Below are 16,289 nucleotides of genomic sequence, written 5' to 3' on the forward strand. Positions count from 1 at the left end.
GGACACAGAGCATGACTCAGAGCAGAGGAAGGGTCCCTCTCCGCGTGGAGCCAGCAGTCTCTCTACAACCCAACCTCTGGGCCCCCCACAGCTCTTGGTCTGGGCCATCAATGATTTGTAAAATAAATCATCAGAGTCCTGAAGTTGGAGGTGTGAGTCTGAGTGGGACTGAATAAAGAGCCGTGGTAGGAGGGGTGTGCAACGGTGCCTGTGGTTCTCTGGTGATGGCGTGTCACCCTTCATGATAGTGGGTTATGATGTGCAAGTATAAGAGTGTACTAGTATGTGAGACCACGTGTGCCAGCAACCAGGGTGTATGATATGGCGTGTACATGCACACATCATGGGCAGAGACTGTGTAGTGGCCGACTGCTCTGTGAGGTGGTGACCATGGGGGTGAGGTTCTGAGAGATGGTGTGCACGACATGAGGCAACTGTGAGAAACGGGGCACCAGTGACTGTATGAGAGGACGTGGGGGTATGTGTGCAACGGGGTGTGCTGAGGCAACATGTGAGGCTATGCTCATGTGATTGTGCACCATGCAGGGTGGTTCTGAGGCGGTGCGACAGCATGTGTACCAGGCACAGCATTTGCTCAATAAACATTTCCGGGATGCTCACCAAGGGCTGTGTAGGACGGAATGTGGAGACCTAGCAGTGTGACCTGAGGTACTGCGTGTCAGGAGGTCTTTGTGGGTGTGGCAAGGGCAGCACTTGTGTGCAAGCACGTGTATGTGAGCGTATCGCACATCCTGTGCCCTGTCACAGTGCCTCCGAGTGGCTGACAGCGTGAGCAGCTCTGTACACTTGTTTGTGGAGGTATCAATATATACAATTTCAGTCTGTAAGTTAGGGACCCACCTCCAGGGGACAGAAGACATGTTCAGGACAGGAACGGGAGGCCAAGATTGGGGCTGGAAAGACAGCCAGCAAGAAGGGCAGAAGGCCAGTCTGGGACCGTGGGGTTGTCCATGGGCCCTCCTGACACTCATCTCTTATCTCTCTCAGCCCAGCTCGGCCTGCAGCCCTGTGGGAAATGGTAGAGAAGGAGGGGGAGATTAGGAGAACAGAATAACCTCTAGGGGGAATATTTAGACCCCGGGGGGGATCTCCCCACAGTGCCAACTCCCTCCCCAACACACCCCTTCACCTGGGTGAACTGCTCCCCCTAAAGTGGAATCTGTTCTTCCATGGAACAAACCCTCACATCGGAGCATGCGTGGAGTCAGGTGACATCCTAACCCAGACAGGTTAAGCGTCTCTCCCAAGGCCACACAGCTGGTGGCACAGGGCTGAGCCAGGCTCCGTGGTGTAGCCTCCACCCTGCAACCAGCACCGTTTCCTGAGTGCTCACTGTGGTCAACAACAGCTGGAAGGCTCAGGTGCTTTCCTTCATGAACACCTGAAAAAATACTCTAGTCCGGCTGGTGTGGCTCAGTGGTTGAGCATCAACCCATGAACCATGAGGACATGGTTGGATTCTTGATCATGGCACATGCCCAGGTTGCAGGCTCGAACCCCAGTGAGGTGCATGTAGGAGGCAGCCGATCCATGAATCTCTCTCATCACTGATGTTTCTATCTCTCTCTCCCTCTCCTTTCCTCTTTGAAATCAATAAAAATATGTGTGTGTGTTTGTTTGTTTTTTTTTTTTAAAGAAAGCCCCATCTTTAAACTCTTTGGGAATCCTGATTAAGTTCAGGAGCCTTGCTTACATTGTTGACAATGGCCCCGGATGTCACTTTGCACAACAATCCCTACCTCACGCCCCACCCCGCAGAGTCCACAGGAACCTGTGATCCAACTCTCAACATGAACCACAGTCTTGAACTTACATGGAAAATCCTTTCCTGAACCTGTGGTGAGGCGCCTGTCCTGACCCCCTGCTTTAAGTCCAGACCTCATCCTATACAGGCATCTACAGCCTCACCTGGCACAGGACGCCCTGCCCAAACACTGTACAGCAAGTATGTCAAACTTGTGGCCCGCAGGCCGCATGCACCCACAACAAATATTGTTGCAGCCCAGCCAATATAACGGTATGTAAGAAACGTTTTAATAAAAATTTCATAACCTACCAATGGCATATTTCACAGACCTAGAACGAACTCTCCAAAAATTCATCTGGAATAAAAAAAGACCCCGTCGCCGAAACCGGTTTGGCTCAGTGGATAGAGCGTCAACCTGCGGACTGAGAGGTCCCGGGTTCGATTCAGGTCAAGGGCATGTACCTGGGTTGGGGGCACATCCCCGGTGGGGGATGTGCAGGAGGCAGCTGATTGATGTTTCTCTCTCATCGATGTTTCTAACTCTCTCTATCTCTCTCCCTTCCTCTCTGTGAAAAATCAATAAAATATATTTTTTAACAACAACAACAAAAAAAGACCCCGAATAGCTGCAGCGATCCTGAGAAAGAACAAAGCAGGTGGGATCGCAATACCTGATATCAAGCTGTATTACAAAGCCACTGTTCTCAAAACTGCCTGGTACTGGCACAAGAACAGACATACAGATCAATGGAATAGAATAGAGAGCCCAGAAATCGACCTGAACCAATGTGCTCAATTAATATTTGACAAAGGAGGCGAGAACATACAATGGAGTCAAGACAGTCTCTTCAATAAATGGTGTTGGGACAATTGGACAGATACATGCAAGAAAATGAGACTAGACCACCAACTTACACCATACACAAAAATAAACTCAAAATGGATAAAGGACTTAAATGTAAGACAGGAAACCATAAAAATACTAGAGGAATCCAAAGGCAACAAAATCTCAGACATATGCCAAAGCAATTTCTTCACCGATACAGCGCCTAGGGCACTTGAAACTAAAGAGAAAATGAACAAATGGGACTACATCAAATTAAAAGCTTCTGCACAGCAAAAGAAACCATCAACAAAACAAGAAAGCCCACTGCATGGGAGAACATATTTGCCAATGTTATCACCGATAAGGGTTTAATCTCCAACATTTATAAGGAACTCATACAACTTAACAAAAGGAAGATAAACAATCCAATCAAAAAATGGGCAAAGGACCTAAATGGACACTTTTCAAAAGAGGACATTCAGAAAGCCAAGAGACATATGAAAACATGCTCAAAGTCACTAATCATCCGAGAGATGCAAATCAAAACAACAGTGAGGTACCATCTCACACCTGTCAGACTGGCAATCATCAACAAATCAACAAACGACAAGTGCTGGAGAGGATGTGGAGAAAAAGGAACCCTCGTGCACTGCTGGTGGGAATGCAGACTGGTGCAGCCACTATGGAAGACAGTATGGAGTTTCCTCAAAAAGGTAAAAATGGAATTCCCATTTGACCCCGTGATCCCACTTCTAGGAGTATATCCCAAGAAACCAGAAACACCAGTCAGAAAGGATATATGCACCCCTATGTTCATAGCAGCACAATTCACCATAGCTAAGATCTGGAAACAGCTTAAGTGCCCACCAGTAGATGAATGGATTAGAAAACAGTGGTACATCTACATGATGGAATACTATGCTGCTCTAAAAAGGAAGGAACTCTTACCATTTGCAACAGCATGGATGGAACTGGAGAGCATTATGCTAAGTGAAATAAGCCAGTCAATGAAGGAAAAATACCACATGATCTCACTCATTTATGGATAATAAAGACCATTATAAACTTATGAACAAAAATAGATACAAAGGCAGAGCAGCCTCGAACAGACTGGCAAACTACAGCGAGAAGGCCGGGGAGGGTTGGGGGGCAGGAGGCAGGGGGGTAAGAGATCAACCGAAGGACTTGTATGCATGCATATAAGCATAACCAATGGACATAAGACACTGGGGGGTAGGGGAGGCCAGGGGATTGTCAAGGGCGGGGGGAAAAAATGGACACATATGTAATACCCTTTGTAATACTTTAAGCAATAAAACAATTAAGGAAAAAATTTTCATAACTTAATTTTTAGAATATCCTGTTATACATAACTAGAGGCCGGGTGCACAGGATTTGAGCACTGTTGGGGGGTGTGGCCTGTGGGGATCAGCCTGCTCATCCCAGTCTGCAGAGTGGCTGTGGACCCACCCTCTGAGTGGCTGCTCCCTGGTCTGGCATCTTCCGTGGCGCTGGAGCACTAGCTTCTCCAGGGGACCCGGTCAGGGCCAGGCTCAGGGACAATAGCACTGAGGCGGCCGAGTAGGCCTCAGTCCCACGGTGGCCATGAACCTACCTCCCAGCCTCCAGTCAGCCAAGCAGCACTCCCACTGTGGTAGTGCACGGACTCCCCAGGGGGCAGCTCCTGCGTTGAGCGTCTGCCCCCTGGGGGTCAGTGCATGTCATAGCCACTGGTCGACTGGTCGTTCCACCATTCGGTCTCTGGGCTTTTATTATACAGGATTATGAATACCGAACTACAACATTCACTAATGACTGATTACTATAATTGTGTTGCATTCATTTTCCTTACGTACCTTATGTGCAGGTGCACCATTTCTCTCCACTGATACTAGCAGCACATATTTTAGCGGCCGGTTGCCACATCATTAGTCTTGTACTGACTTGTTTGGTGTGCATAACAGGAAATATTTTGCTTTCAGAGAAGAAGAAAAATAGATTTGCATTACGCTTATAAATTTGTGCAGTTATTCAGTGTCTGGTAAGTTAATGTTCAAGAAAAAATATTACTTTTTCTTAAAATGTTCTATTATTTTATGTTAACAATGACTCATTTAATTCAACCCTTTGTAATCAGCATGTCTCTATCGAAATAATCCTATGTTCCTATGAAAATTGAAGGTTTTGTGTGTTTTTTTTTGCGGCCCACATAAACTTAAACCTTGTTTATTTGGCCCGTGATAGCCTTTGAGTTTGACATACTTGCTGTACAGGGCTTACTGACCTAATCCTGTCCTTACTCCATGGCCTACAGGAAGCCTAGCCTATAACAGTGCTGGAGCCTATAACCGAATTCTGCAGAAACCTTTCCCTGACTTCCAACAGAAATCCGTAACTTGACCCGTTTCAGGAATCTCGGATCTGATCGTTCATAGGAACCCCTAAACTTGCCCTCTGGAAACACCCTCCTGACCCTGTATAGGAAGCCCTGATGTGACTCCCTCTGACAGCCTTGGTCTGGAAGCCTTGCCCTCACCTTGTACAGGAGCCACTGTCTTGACTGTGGCTAGTGGCCACCACATGAAACAGCGTAGCTCTGGGGAGTCTACAGAATCCTGTAGCAGGCACTGCTATAGGCCTTTCAACCCTGCTCCCCTTTCTTCCTGACTCACTCACTTTCCCAGCCTCCCTTGCAATGACAGGTGGACATGTGACAGTTCTGATCAATCGAGTGAGCAGAGTGGCATATGCAACTTCCAGGCCTGGCCCATAGGAACCTCTCATGGGCCCTCTTATGAGCACTGGCTGGTGTTCTCAGTGGTTAGAGCATGGGCTTGTGCACCGAAGGGTCTCGGGTTTGATTCCCAGACAAGGGCATGCAGCTGGGTTTAGGTTGGATCCCCAGCCCCAGTTGGAGCACATGCAGGCAGCGGCTGCACTGGCTATCCTGGCAGGGTTCCATGTTGCTGGGGTTGCCATGGAGACCCATAGCTAGGGTAGAATCTCACAAAGAAGCCATCTTAGAAATGGCCAGAAGCCTTCACGAGGCTATGTGGGTCACGTTCCCTGTGTATGTGCAGACCTGGGAACGTACATCCCCAGACTGCCTCATTGGGAATGAATACGGTAAGGAGGTGGGGGTGACCCTACTTGAGTGGCCCATGGGGCTCCACAAAGTTATGCTAAAAGCCCATTGGGAAAAGGCTGCTGGTGACTGCAGCTGCCAGAGTGACCAGTGGGGCTCAGACCCAGGAGTCACCCAATGGCCAGCAGCTGCTCTGGCAACCTATGGGAAGGAAGGTGGGAAGGCTGGCCACCATGTGGGGCTGTTGGGAATCACTGCATCTTGAAAGCAGGATGGCTTCAGACCTTCTGTTCCCTTCTTTCTTCCTTCCCATACCCACCCACACCCCAAACAGTCTTCCAGGTTAATGCATGCCTCTGCTGTCTGGAGGAGACCCCAGGAGGCTCAGCATACACCAGCTGGGCCTATGGCAGCACGGGGCTGTACCCTCCCGCAACTGTGAGCCCCACCTGGGAGTACATCGATCCCCAGGCCTTAGAAGATTCCTATGCAAGAGGCACCTTCCTAGAGAACATCAGGACACAGCGACTGCGTCCGGACCTGTTGGCGCTGGGGCCTGCGGTGCCTTCCTCCATCCCTGTCCCCAGCAGTGCCTACGGGCCCCCCGACTTTCCTAGGAGCTTCTTTCCTCCAACCAGAAGCACCCCCAATCCAGCGGTCTATTCCTCCCCCAACCTCCAAGGAACCCTACCCCTGTCCACCTGTGGTGAGGCTCCCCCAAAGGGACAGGGAGGTTGAGGAGGGGGATGGGGTCCAAGGCAAAGTTGGGCTGAGCCTGGTCCCTCTTGCCCCCTGTCCACCTCACCAGAGCCCTGGGATTGTGCGCCATGCAGGGTGGTTCTGAGAAGGTGTGACAGCATGTGTACCAGGCACAGCGAAAGTCCGGCAGAGCGAAAGTCCGGCAGAGCGAAAGCCGCTCCACAGTGCCACCTGTGCAATGCCGGTGGTCAGACGATGACTAGGCAGAACAAGCCCCAAAGGCGCCGGGTAAGAGCCCAGGCCGGCCTCCCCTCACCCAGGTACTCTGTTCTCACTCCGGGCAGGGATCTCTGCCCTCACACTCTATGAGAACCCACATCCCCCCTCCCTGCCCCATCCACTCAGGGACCCAGCTCTGTACTGGAGTGTCTACCCTCAGCCCACCCTCGGGCTGCAAGCAGGCACGCCGTCCACTCCCTGCACAGCAGTTTTCATCCTTGGCTACACACTGGGATCACCGTGGGGCCCTCCCGAGATGGGTTGATTTACTTGGTCTGGGGCGCTGCCTGGGCATCAGGATTGTTTTCGACTCCCCAAGTGAGTCCAATGTCCGCCAACGCTGAGAACCACTGATGAAGCACCCCACGCCATTTGGAAAGCCCCGGGACAGGAGGCCATGTCCTCGCCCCTCAGAGCACCCTCAGTCTATGCCTTGTCCAGGAAGCCCTGCCTGCACCCTGACCCTCACCTCCTGGGTCCTCCACCCACCAGTGCACTGACCCTCATTTTCTTGCTGCCCCCAGAAGGTCAGCAAGCGGGCAGGTGCCCAGTGCACCAACTGCCAGACAACCATCGCGGCAGTGTGGCGGCTGAATGCCAATAGAGACCCCGTGTGCAATGCCTGCGGCCTTTATTACAAGCGACACCAGGTGTGCCCTGCCTCTTGGAGCCTGCCCCCTGCACCCCCATCCCGCTAACCTGGCCTTCCTTCTCCTTTTCCTTTCCTGTATTCTTCCTATCTCCCTTTCTCTCTTCTCCCTGTTATTCTACTCCCTCCTCCTTCCCTATCACCCTTCTCTTCTCTACACCTTCATCTCCTCCCTGCCTGTCTTTTCCCTCCTGCTCCCTTCTCTCTCCTCCATTTCTCATTTCCTTCCCCCTCCCCTCCAGCCATCAGCTAGTCCTATGGCTAGAGGCTCCCTCAGCCTTTCCATTGCTTAGGGCCTCACAAGCTCATGACTCCTTAGGGCATTATCTGGGCCACAGCTGGGGCCTGCTCCCCTAGTCCTTGACCCAGTTCCTGACTCTGAAGGAGTGGGGTGGAAAGGGTGTCCCTGGTGGAGACACAGAGGCAGATGTCTGAGGTCGGGGAACACTCATGGCCTCTCTTTCATCAGGTGAACCGACCACGGACCGTGCAGAAGGGTGGTATAAAGTCTAGAAAACCCAGGCCATCACAGAAAGAAAAGAAGCCAGTGTCAAGCCTGGGAGGCACTGGACCAGGTGATGCTCCGGCTGGTGGCTTCATGGTGGTGGCTGGGGGCAGCGATGGTGGGAATTGTGGGGAAGTGGCCTCAGGCTTGACATTGGGCCCACCTGGTACTGCCCATCTCTACCAAGGCCTGGGCCCCGGGGTGCTGTCAGAACCTGTCAGTCACCTCATGCCTTTCCCCGGGCCCCTGTTGGGTTCACCCACAGGCTCCTTCCCCACAGGCCCCATGCCTCCCACCACCACCAGCGCTGTGGAGGCACCACTCAGCCCATGAGGACACAGAGCATGACTCAGAGCAGAGGAAGGGTCCCTCTCCGCGTGGAGCCAGCAGTCTCTCTACAACCCAACCTCTGGGCCCCCCACAGCTCTTGGTCTGGGCCATCAATGATTTGTAAAATAAATCATCAGAGTCCTGAAGTTGGAGGTGTGAGTCTGAGTGGGACTGAATAAAGAGCCGTGGTAGGAGGGGTGTGCAACGGTGCCTGTGGTTCTCTGGTGATGGCGTGTCACCCTTCATGATAGTGGGTTATGATGTGCAAGTATAAGAGTGTACTAGTATGTGAGACCACGTGTGCCAGCAACCAGGGTGTATGATATGGCGTGTACATGCACACATCATGGGCAGAGACTGTGTAGTGGCCGACTGCTCTGTGAGGTGGTGACCATGGGGGTGAGGTTCTGAGAGATGGTGTGCACGACATGAGGCAACTGTGAGAAACGGGGCACCAGTGACTGTATGAGAGGACGTGGGGGTATGTGTGCAACGGGGTGTGCTGAGGCAACATGTGAGTCTATGCTCATGTGATTGTGCACCATGCAGGGTGGTTCTGAGGCGGTGCGACAGCATGTGTACCAGGCACAGCATTTGCTCAATAAACATTTCCGGGATGCTCACCAAGGGCTGTGTAGGACGGAATGTGGAGACCTAGCAGTGTGACCTGAGGTACTGCGTGTCAGGAGGTCTTTGTGGGTCTCGCAAGGGCAGCACTTGTGTGCAAGCACGTGTATGTGAGCGTATCGCACATCCTGTGCCCTGTCACAGTGCCTCCGAGTGGCTGACAGCGTGAGCAGCTCTGTACACTTGTTTGTGGAGGTATCAATATATACAATTTCAGTCTGTAAGTTAGGGACCCACCTCCAGGGGACAGAAGACATGTTCAGGACAGGAACGGGAGGCCAAGATTGGGGCTGGAAAGACAGCCAGCAAGAAGGGCAGAAGGCCAGTCTGGGACCGTGGGGTTGTCCATGGGCCCTCCTGACACTCATCTCTTATCTCTCTCAGCCCAGCTCGGCCTGCAGCCCTGTGGGAAATGGTAGAGAAGGAGGGGGAGATTAGGAGAACAGAATAACCTCTAGGGGGAATATTTAGACCCCGGGGGGGATCTCCCCACAGTGCCAACTCCCTCCCCAACACACCCCTTCACCTGGGTGAACTGCTCCCCCTAAAGTGGAATCTGTTCTTCCATGGAACAAACCCTCACATCGGAGCATGCGTGGAGTCAGGTGACATCCTAACCCAGACAGGTTAAGCGTCTCTCCCAAGGCCACACAGCTGGTGGCACAGGGCTGAGCCAGGCTCCGTGGTGTAGCCTCCACCCTGCAACCAGCACCGTTTCCTGAGTGCTCACTGTGGTCAACAACAGCTGGAAGGCTCAGGTGCTTTCCTTCATGAACACCTGAAAAAATACTCTAGTCCGGCTGGTGTGGCTCAGTGGTTGAGCATCAACCCATGAACCATGAGGACATGGTTGGATTCTTGATCATGGCACATGCCCAGGTTGCAGGCTCGAACCCCAGTGAGGTGCATGTAGGAGGCAGCCGATCCATGAATCTCTCTCATCACTGATGTTTCTATCTCTCTCTCCCTCTCCTTTCCTCTTTGAAATCAATAAAAATATGTGTGTGTGTTTGTTTGTTTTTTTTTTTAAAGAAAGCCCCATCTTTAAACTCTTTGGGAATCCTGATTAAGTTCAGGAGCCTTGCTTACATTGTTGACAATGGCACCGGATGTCACTTTGCACAACAATCCCTACCTCACGCCCCACCCCGCAGAGTCCACAGGAACCTGTGATCCAACTCTCAACATGAACCACAGTCTTGAACTTACATGGAAAATCCTTTCCTGAACCTGTGGTGAGGCGCCTGTCCTGACCCCCTGCTTTAAGTCCAGACCTCATCCTATACAGGCATCTACAGCCTCACCTGGCACAGGACCCCCTGCCCAAACACTGTACAGCAAGTATGTCAAACTTGTGGCCCGCAGGCCGCATGCACCCACAACAAATATTGTTGCAGCCCAGCCAATATAACGGTATGTAAGAAACGTTTTAATAAAAATTTCATAACCTACCAATGGCATATTTCACAGACCTAGAACGAACTCTCCAAAAATTCATCTGGAATAAAAAAAGACCCCGTCGCCGAAACCGGTTTGGCTCAGTGGATAGAGCGTCAACCTGCGGACTGAGAGGTCCCGGGTTCGATTCCGGTCAAGGGCATGTACCTGGGTTGGGGGCACATCCCCGGTGGGGGATGTGCAGGAGGCAGCTGATTGATGTTTCTCTCTCATCGATGTTTCTAACTCTCTCTATCTCTCTCCCTTCCTCTCTGTGAAAAATCAATAAAATATATTTTTTAACAACAACAACAAAAAAAGACCCCGAATAGCTGCAGCGATCCTGAGAAAGAACAAAGCAGGTGGGATCGCAATACCTGATATCAAGCTGTATTACAAAGCCACTGTTCTCAAAACTGCCTGGTACTGGCACAAGAACAGACATACAGATCAATGGAATAGAATAGAGAGCCCAGAAATCGACCTGAACCAATGTGCTCAATTAATATTTGACAAAGGAGGCGAGAACATACAATGGAGTCAAGACAGTCTCTTCAATAAATGGTGTTGGGACAATTGGACAGATACATGCAAGAAAATGAGACTAGACCACCAACTTACACCATACACAAAAATAAACTCAAAATGGATAAAGGACTTAAATGTAAGACAGGAAACCATAAAAATACTAGAGGAATCCAAAGGCAACAAAATCTCAGACATATGCCAAAGCAATTTCTTCACCGATACAGCGCCTAGGGCACTTGAAACTAAAGAGAAAATGAACAAATGGGACTACATCAAATTAAAAGCTTCTGCACAGCAAAAGAAACCATCAACAAAACAAGAAAGCCCACTGCATGGGAGAACATATTTGCCAATGTTATCACCGATAAGGGTTTAATCTCCAACATTTATAAGGAACTCATACAACTTAACAAAAGGAAGATAAACAATCCAATCAAAAAATGGGCAAAGGACCTAAATGGACACTTTTCAAAAGAGGACATTCAGAAAGCCAAGAGACATATGAAAACATGCTCAAAGTCACTAATCATCCGAGAGATGCAAATCAAAACAACAATGAGGTACCATCTCACACCTGTCAGACTGGCAATCATCAACAAATCAACAAACGACAAGTGCTGGAGAGGATGTGGAGAAAAAGGAACCCTCGTGCACTGCTGGTGGGAATGCAGACTGGTGCAGCCACTATGGAAGACAGTATGGAGTTTCCTCAAAAAGGTAAAAATGGAATTCCCATTTGACCCCGTGATCCCACTTCTAGGAGTATATCCCAAGAAACCAGAAACACCAGTCAGAAAGGATATATGCACCCCTATGTTCATAGCAGCACAATTCACCATAGCTAAGATCTGGAAACAGCTTAAGTGCCCACCAGTAGATGAATGGATTAGAAAACAGTGGTACATCTACATGATGGAATACTATGCTGCTCTAAAAAGGAAGGAACTCTTACCATTTGCAACAGCATGGATGGAACTGGAGAGCATTATGCTAAGTGAAATAAGCCAGTCAATGAAGGAAAAATACCACATGATCTCACTCATTTATGGATAATAAAGACCATTATAAACTTATGAACAAAAATAGATACAAAGGCAGAGCAGCCTCGAACAGACTGGCAAACTACAGCGAGAAGGCCGGGGAGGGTTGGGGGGCAGGAGGCAGGGGGGTAAGAGATCAACCGAAGGACTTGTATGCATGCATATAAGCATAACCAATGGACATAAGACACTGGGGGGTAGGGGAGGCCAGGGGATTGTCAAGGGCGGGGGGAAAAAATGGACACATATGTAATACCCTTTGTAATACTTTAAGCAATAAAACAATTAAGGAAAAAATTTTCATAACTTAATTTTTAGAATATCCTGTTATACATAACTAGAGGCCGGGTGCACAGGATTTGAGCACTGTTGGGGGGTGTGGCCTGTGGGGATCAGCCTGCTCATCCCAGTCTGCAGAGTGGCTGTGGACCCACCCTCTGAGTGGCTGCTCCCTGGTCTGGCATCTTCCGTGGCGCTGGAGCACTAGCTTCTCCAGGGGACCCGGTCAGGGCCAGGCTCAGGGACAATAGCACTGAGGCGGCCGAGTAGGCCTCAGTCCCACGGTGGCCATGAACCTACCTCCCAGCCTCCAGTCAGCCAAGCAGCACTCCCACTGTGGTAGTGCACGGACTCCCCAGGGGGCAGCTCCTGCGTTGAGCGTCTGCCCCCTGGGGGTCAGTGCATGTCATAGCCACTGGTCGATTGGTCGTTCCACCATTCGGTCTCTGGGCTTTTATTATACAGGATTATGAATACCGAACTACAACATTCACTAATGACTGATTACTATAATTGTGTTGCATTCATTTTCCTTACGTACCTTATGTGCAGGTGCACCATTTCTCTCCACTGATACTAGCAGCACATATTTTAGCGGCCGGTTGCCACATCATTAGTCTTGTACTGACTTGTTTGGTGTGCATAACAGGAAATATTTTGCTTTCAGAGAAGAAGAAAAATAGATTTGCATTACGCTTATAAATTTGTGCAGTTATTCAGTGTCTGGTAAGTTAATGTTCAAGAAAAAATATTACTTTTTCTTAAAATGTTCTATTATTTTATGTTAACAATGACTCATTTATTTCAACCCTTTGTAATCAGCATGTCTCTATCGAAATCATCCTATGTTCCTATGAAAATTGAAGGTTTTGTGTGTGTTTTTTGCGGCCCACATAAACTTAAACCTTGTTTATTTGGCCCGTGATAGCCTTTGAGTTTGACATACTTGCTGTACAGGGCTTACTGACCTAATCCTGTCCTTACTCCATGGCCTACAGGAAGCCTAGCCTATAACAGTGCTGGAGCCTATAACCGAATTCTGCAGAAACCTTTCCCTGACTTCCAACAGAAATCCGTAACTTGACCCGTTTCAGGAATCTCGGATCTGATCGTTCATAGGAACCCCTAAACTTGCCCTCTGGAAACACCCTCCTGACCCTGTATAGGAAGCCCTGATGTGACTCCCTCTGACAGCCTTGGTCTGGAAGCCTTGCCCTCACCTTGTACAGGAGCCACTGTCTTGACTGTGGCTAGTGGCCACCACATGAAACAGCGTAGCTCTGGGGAGTCTACAGAATCCTGTAGCAGGCACTGCTATAGGCCTTTCAACCCTGCTCCCCTTTCTTCCTGACTCACTCACTTTCCCAGCCTCCCTTGCAATGACAGGTGGACATGTGACAGTTCTGATCAATCGAGTGAGCAGAGTGGCATATGCAACTTCCAGGCCTGGCCCATAGGAACCTCTCATGGGCCCTCTTATGAGCACTGGCTGGTGTTCTCCGTGGTTAGAGCATGGGCTTGTGCACCGAAGGGTCTCGGGTTTGATTCCCAGACAAGGGCATGCAGCTGGGTTTAGGTTGGATCCCCAGCCCCAGTTGGAGCACATGCAGGCAGCGGCTGCACTGGCTATCCTGGCAGGGTTCCATGTTGCTGGGGTTGCCATGGAGACCCATAGCTAGGGTAGAATCTCACAAAGAAGCCATCTTAGAAATGGCCAGAAGCCTTCACGAGGCTATGTGGGTCACGTTCCCTGTGTATGTGCAGACCTGGGAACGTACATCCCCAGACTGCCTCATTGGGAATGAATACGGTAAGGAGGTGGGGGTGACCCTAGTTGAGTGGCCCATGGGGCTCCACAAAGTTATGCTAAAAGCCCATTGGGAAAAGGCTGCTGGTGACTGCAGCTGCCAGAGTGACCAGTGGGGCTCAGACCCAGGAGTCACCCAATGGCCAGCAGCTGCTCTGGCAACCTATGGGAAGGAAGGTGGGAAGGCTGGCCACCATGTGGGGCTGTTGGGAATCACTGCATCTTGAAAGCAGGATGGCTTCAGACCTTCTGTTCCCTTCTTTCTTCCTTCCCATACCCACCCACACCCCAAACAGTCTTCCAGGTTAATGCATGCCTCTGCTGTCTGGAGGGGACCCCAGGAGGCTCAGCATACACCAGCTGGGCCTATGGCAGCACGGGGCTGTACCCTCCCGCAACTGTGAGCCCCACCTGGGAGTACATCGATCCCCAGGCCTTAGAAGATTCCTATGCAAGAGGCACCTTCCTAGAGAACATCAGGACACAGCGACTGCGTCCGGACCTGTTGGCGCTGGGGCCTGCGGTGCCTTCCTCCATCCCTGTCCCCAGCAGTGCCTACGGGCCCCCCGACTTTCCTGGGAGCTTCTTTCCTCCAACCAGAAGCACCCCCAATCCAGCGGTCTATTCCTCCCCCAACCTCCAAGGAACCCTACCCCTGTCCACCTGTGGTGAGGCTCCCCCAAAGGGACAGGGAGGTTGAGGAGGGGGATGGGGTCCAAGGCAAAGTTGGGCTGAGCCTGGTCCCTCTTGCCCCCTGTCCACCTCACCAGAGCCCTGGGATTGTGCGCCATGCAGGGTGGTTCTGAGAAGGTGTGACAGCATGTGTACCAGGCACAGCGAAAGTCCGGCAGAGCGAAAGTCCGGCAGAGCGAAAGCCGCTCCACAGTGCCACCTGTGCAATGCCGGTGGTCAGACGATGACTAGGCAGAACAAGCCCCAAAGGCGCCGGGTAAGAGCCCAGGCCGGCCTCCCCTCACCCAGGTACTCTGTTCTCACTCCGGGCAGGGATCTCTGCCCTCACACTCTATGAGAACCCACATCCCCCCTCCCTGCCCCATCCACTCAGGGACCCAGCTCTGTACTGGAGTGTCTACCCTCGGCCCACCCTCGGGCTGCAAGCAGGCACGCCGTCCACTCCCTGCACAGCAGTTTTCATCCTTGGCGACACACTGGGATCACCATGGGGCCCTCCCGAGATGGGTTGATTTACTTGGTCTGGGGCGCTGCCTGGGCATCAGGATTGTTTTCGACTCCCCAAGTGAGTCCAACGTCCGCCAACGCTGAGAACCACTGATGAAGCACCCCACGCCATTTGGAAAGCCCCGGGACAGGAGGCCATGTCCTCGCCCCTCAGAGCACCCTCAGTCTATGCCTTGTCCAGGAAGCCCTGCCTGCACCCTGACCCTCACCTCCTGGGTCCTCCACCCACCAGTGCACTGACCCTCATTTTCTTGCTGCCCCCAGAAGGTCAGCAAGCGGGCAGGTGCCCAGTGCACCAACTGCCAGACAACCATCGCGGCAGTGTGGCGGCTGAATGCCAATAGAGACCCCGTGTGCAATGCCTGCGGCCTTTATTACAAGCGACACCAGGTGTGCCCTGCCTCTTGGAGCCTGCCCCCTGCACCCCCATCCCGCTAACCTGGCCTTCCTTCTCCTTTTCCTTTCCTGTATTCTTCCTATCTCCCTTTCTCTCTTCTCCCTGTTATTCTACTCCCTCCTCCTTCCCTATCACCCTTCTCTTCTCTACACCTTCATCTCCTCCCTGCCTGTCTTTTCCCTCCTGCTCCCTTCTCTCTCCTCCATTTCTCATTTCCTTCCCCCTCCCCTCCAGCCATCAGCTAGTCCTATGGCTAGAGGCTCCCTCAGCCTTTCCATTGCTTAGGGCCTCACAAGCTCATGACTCCTTAGGGCATTATCTGGGCCACAGCTGGGGCCTGCTCCCCTAGTCCTTGACCCAGTTCCTGACTCTGAAGGAGTGGGGTGGAAAGGGTGTCCCTGGTGGAGACACAGAGGCAGATGTCTGAGGTCGGGGAACACTCATGGCCTCTCTTTCATCAGGTGAACCGACCACGGACCGTGCAGAAGGGTGGTATAAAGTCTAGAAAACCCAGGCCATCACAGAAAGAAAAGAAGCCAGTGTCAAGCCTGGGAGGCACTGGACCAGGTGATGCTCCGGCTGGTGGCTTCATGGTGGTGGCTGGGGGCAGCGATGGTGGGAATTGTGGGGAAGTGGCCTCAGGCTTGACATTGGGCCCACCTGGTACTGCCCATCTCTACCAAGGCCTGGGCCCCGGGGTGCTGTCAGAACCTGTCAGTCACCTCATGCCTTTCCCCGGGCCCCTGTTGGGTTCACCCACAGGCTCCTTCCCCACAGGCCCCATGCCTCCCACCACCACCAGCGCTGTGGAGGCACCACTCAGCCCATGAGGA

The 16,289-nt window shown here is 51.5% G+C and overlaps 2 protein-coding genes across 2 annotated transcripts; both read left to right on the forward strand.

Moving 5' to 3' along the window:
- Positions 1-11: 11 nt before the first annotated feature.
- Positions 12-8,144, forward strand: LOC308511955 (erythroid transcription factor-like; the record flags this gene model as incomplete). Its single annotated transcript, XM_081081769.1, has 3 exons — positions 12-32; positions 7,182-7,307; positions 7,776-8,144. The coding sequence occupies 3 exons, from the start codon at positions 12-14 to the stop codon at positions 8,142-8,144; spliced, it is 516 nt and encodes a 171-aa protein (XP_080937895.1).
- An 11-nt stretch (positions 8,145-8,155) lies between these two features.
- Positions 8,156-16,286, forward strand: LOC308511956 (erythroid transcription factor-like; the record flags this gene model as incomplete). The annotated part of the gene is made up of 3 exons (XM_081081770.1): positions 8,156-8,176; positions 15,324-15,449; positions 15,918-16,286. 3 exons carry the CDS (start codon positions 8,156-8,158, stop codon positions 16,284-16,286), a joined length of 516 nt encoding a protein of 171 aa, XP_080937896.1.
- Positions 16,287-16,289: the final 3 nt, after the last annotated feature.

The sequence above is a fragment of the Myotis nattereri genome, assembly GCF_964212035.1.
Source record: "Myotis nattereri genome assembly, chromosome: X".
In the NCBI taxonomy this organism is placed as follows: Eukaryota; Metazoa; Chordata; class Mammalia; order Chiroptera; family Vespertilionidae; genus Myotis; species Myotis nattereri.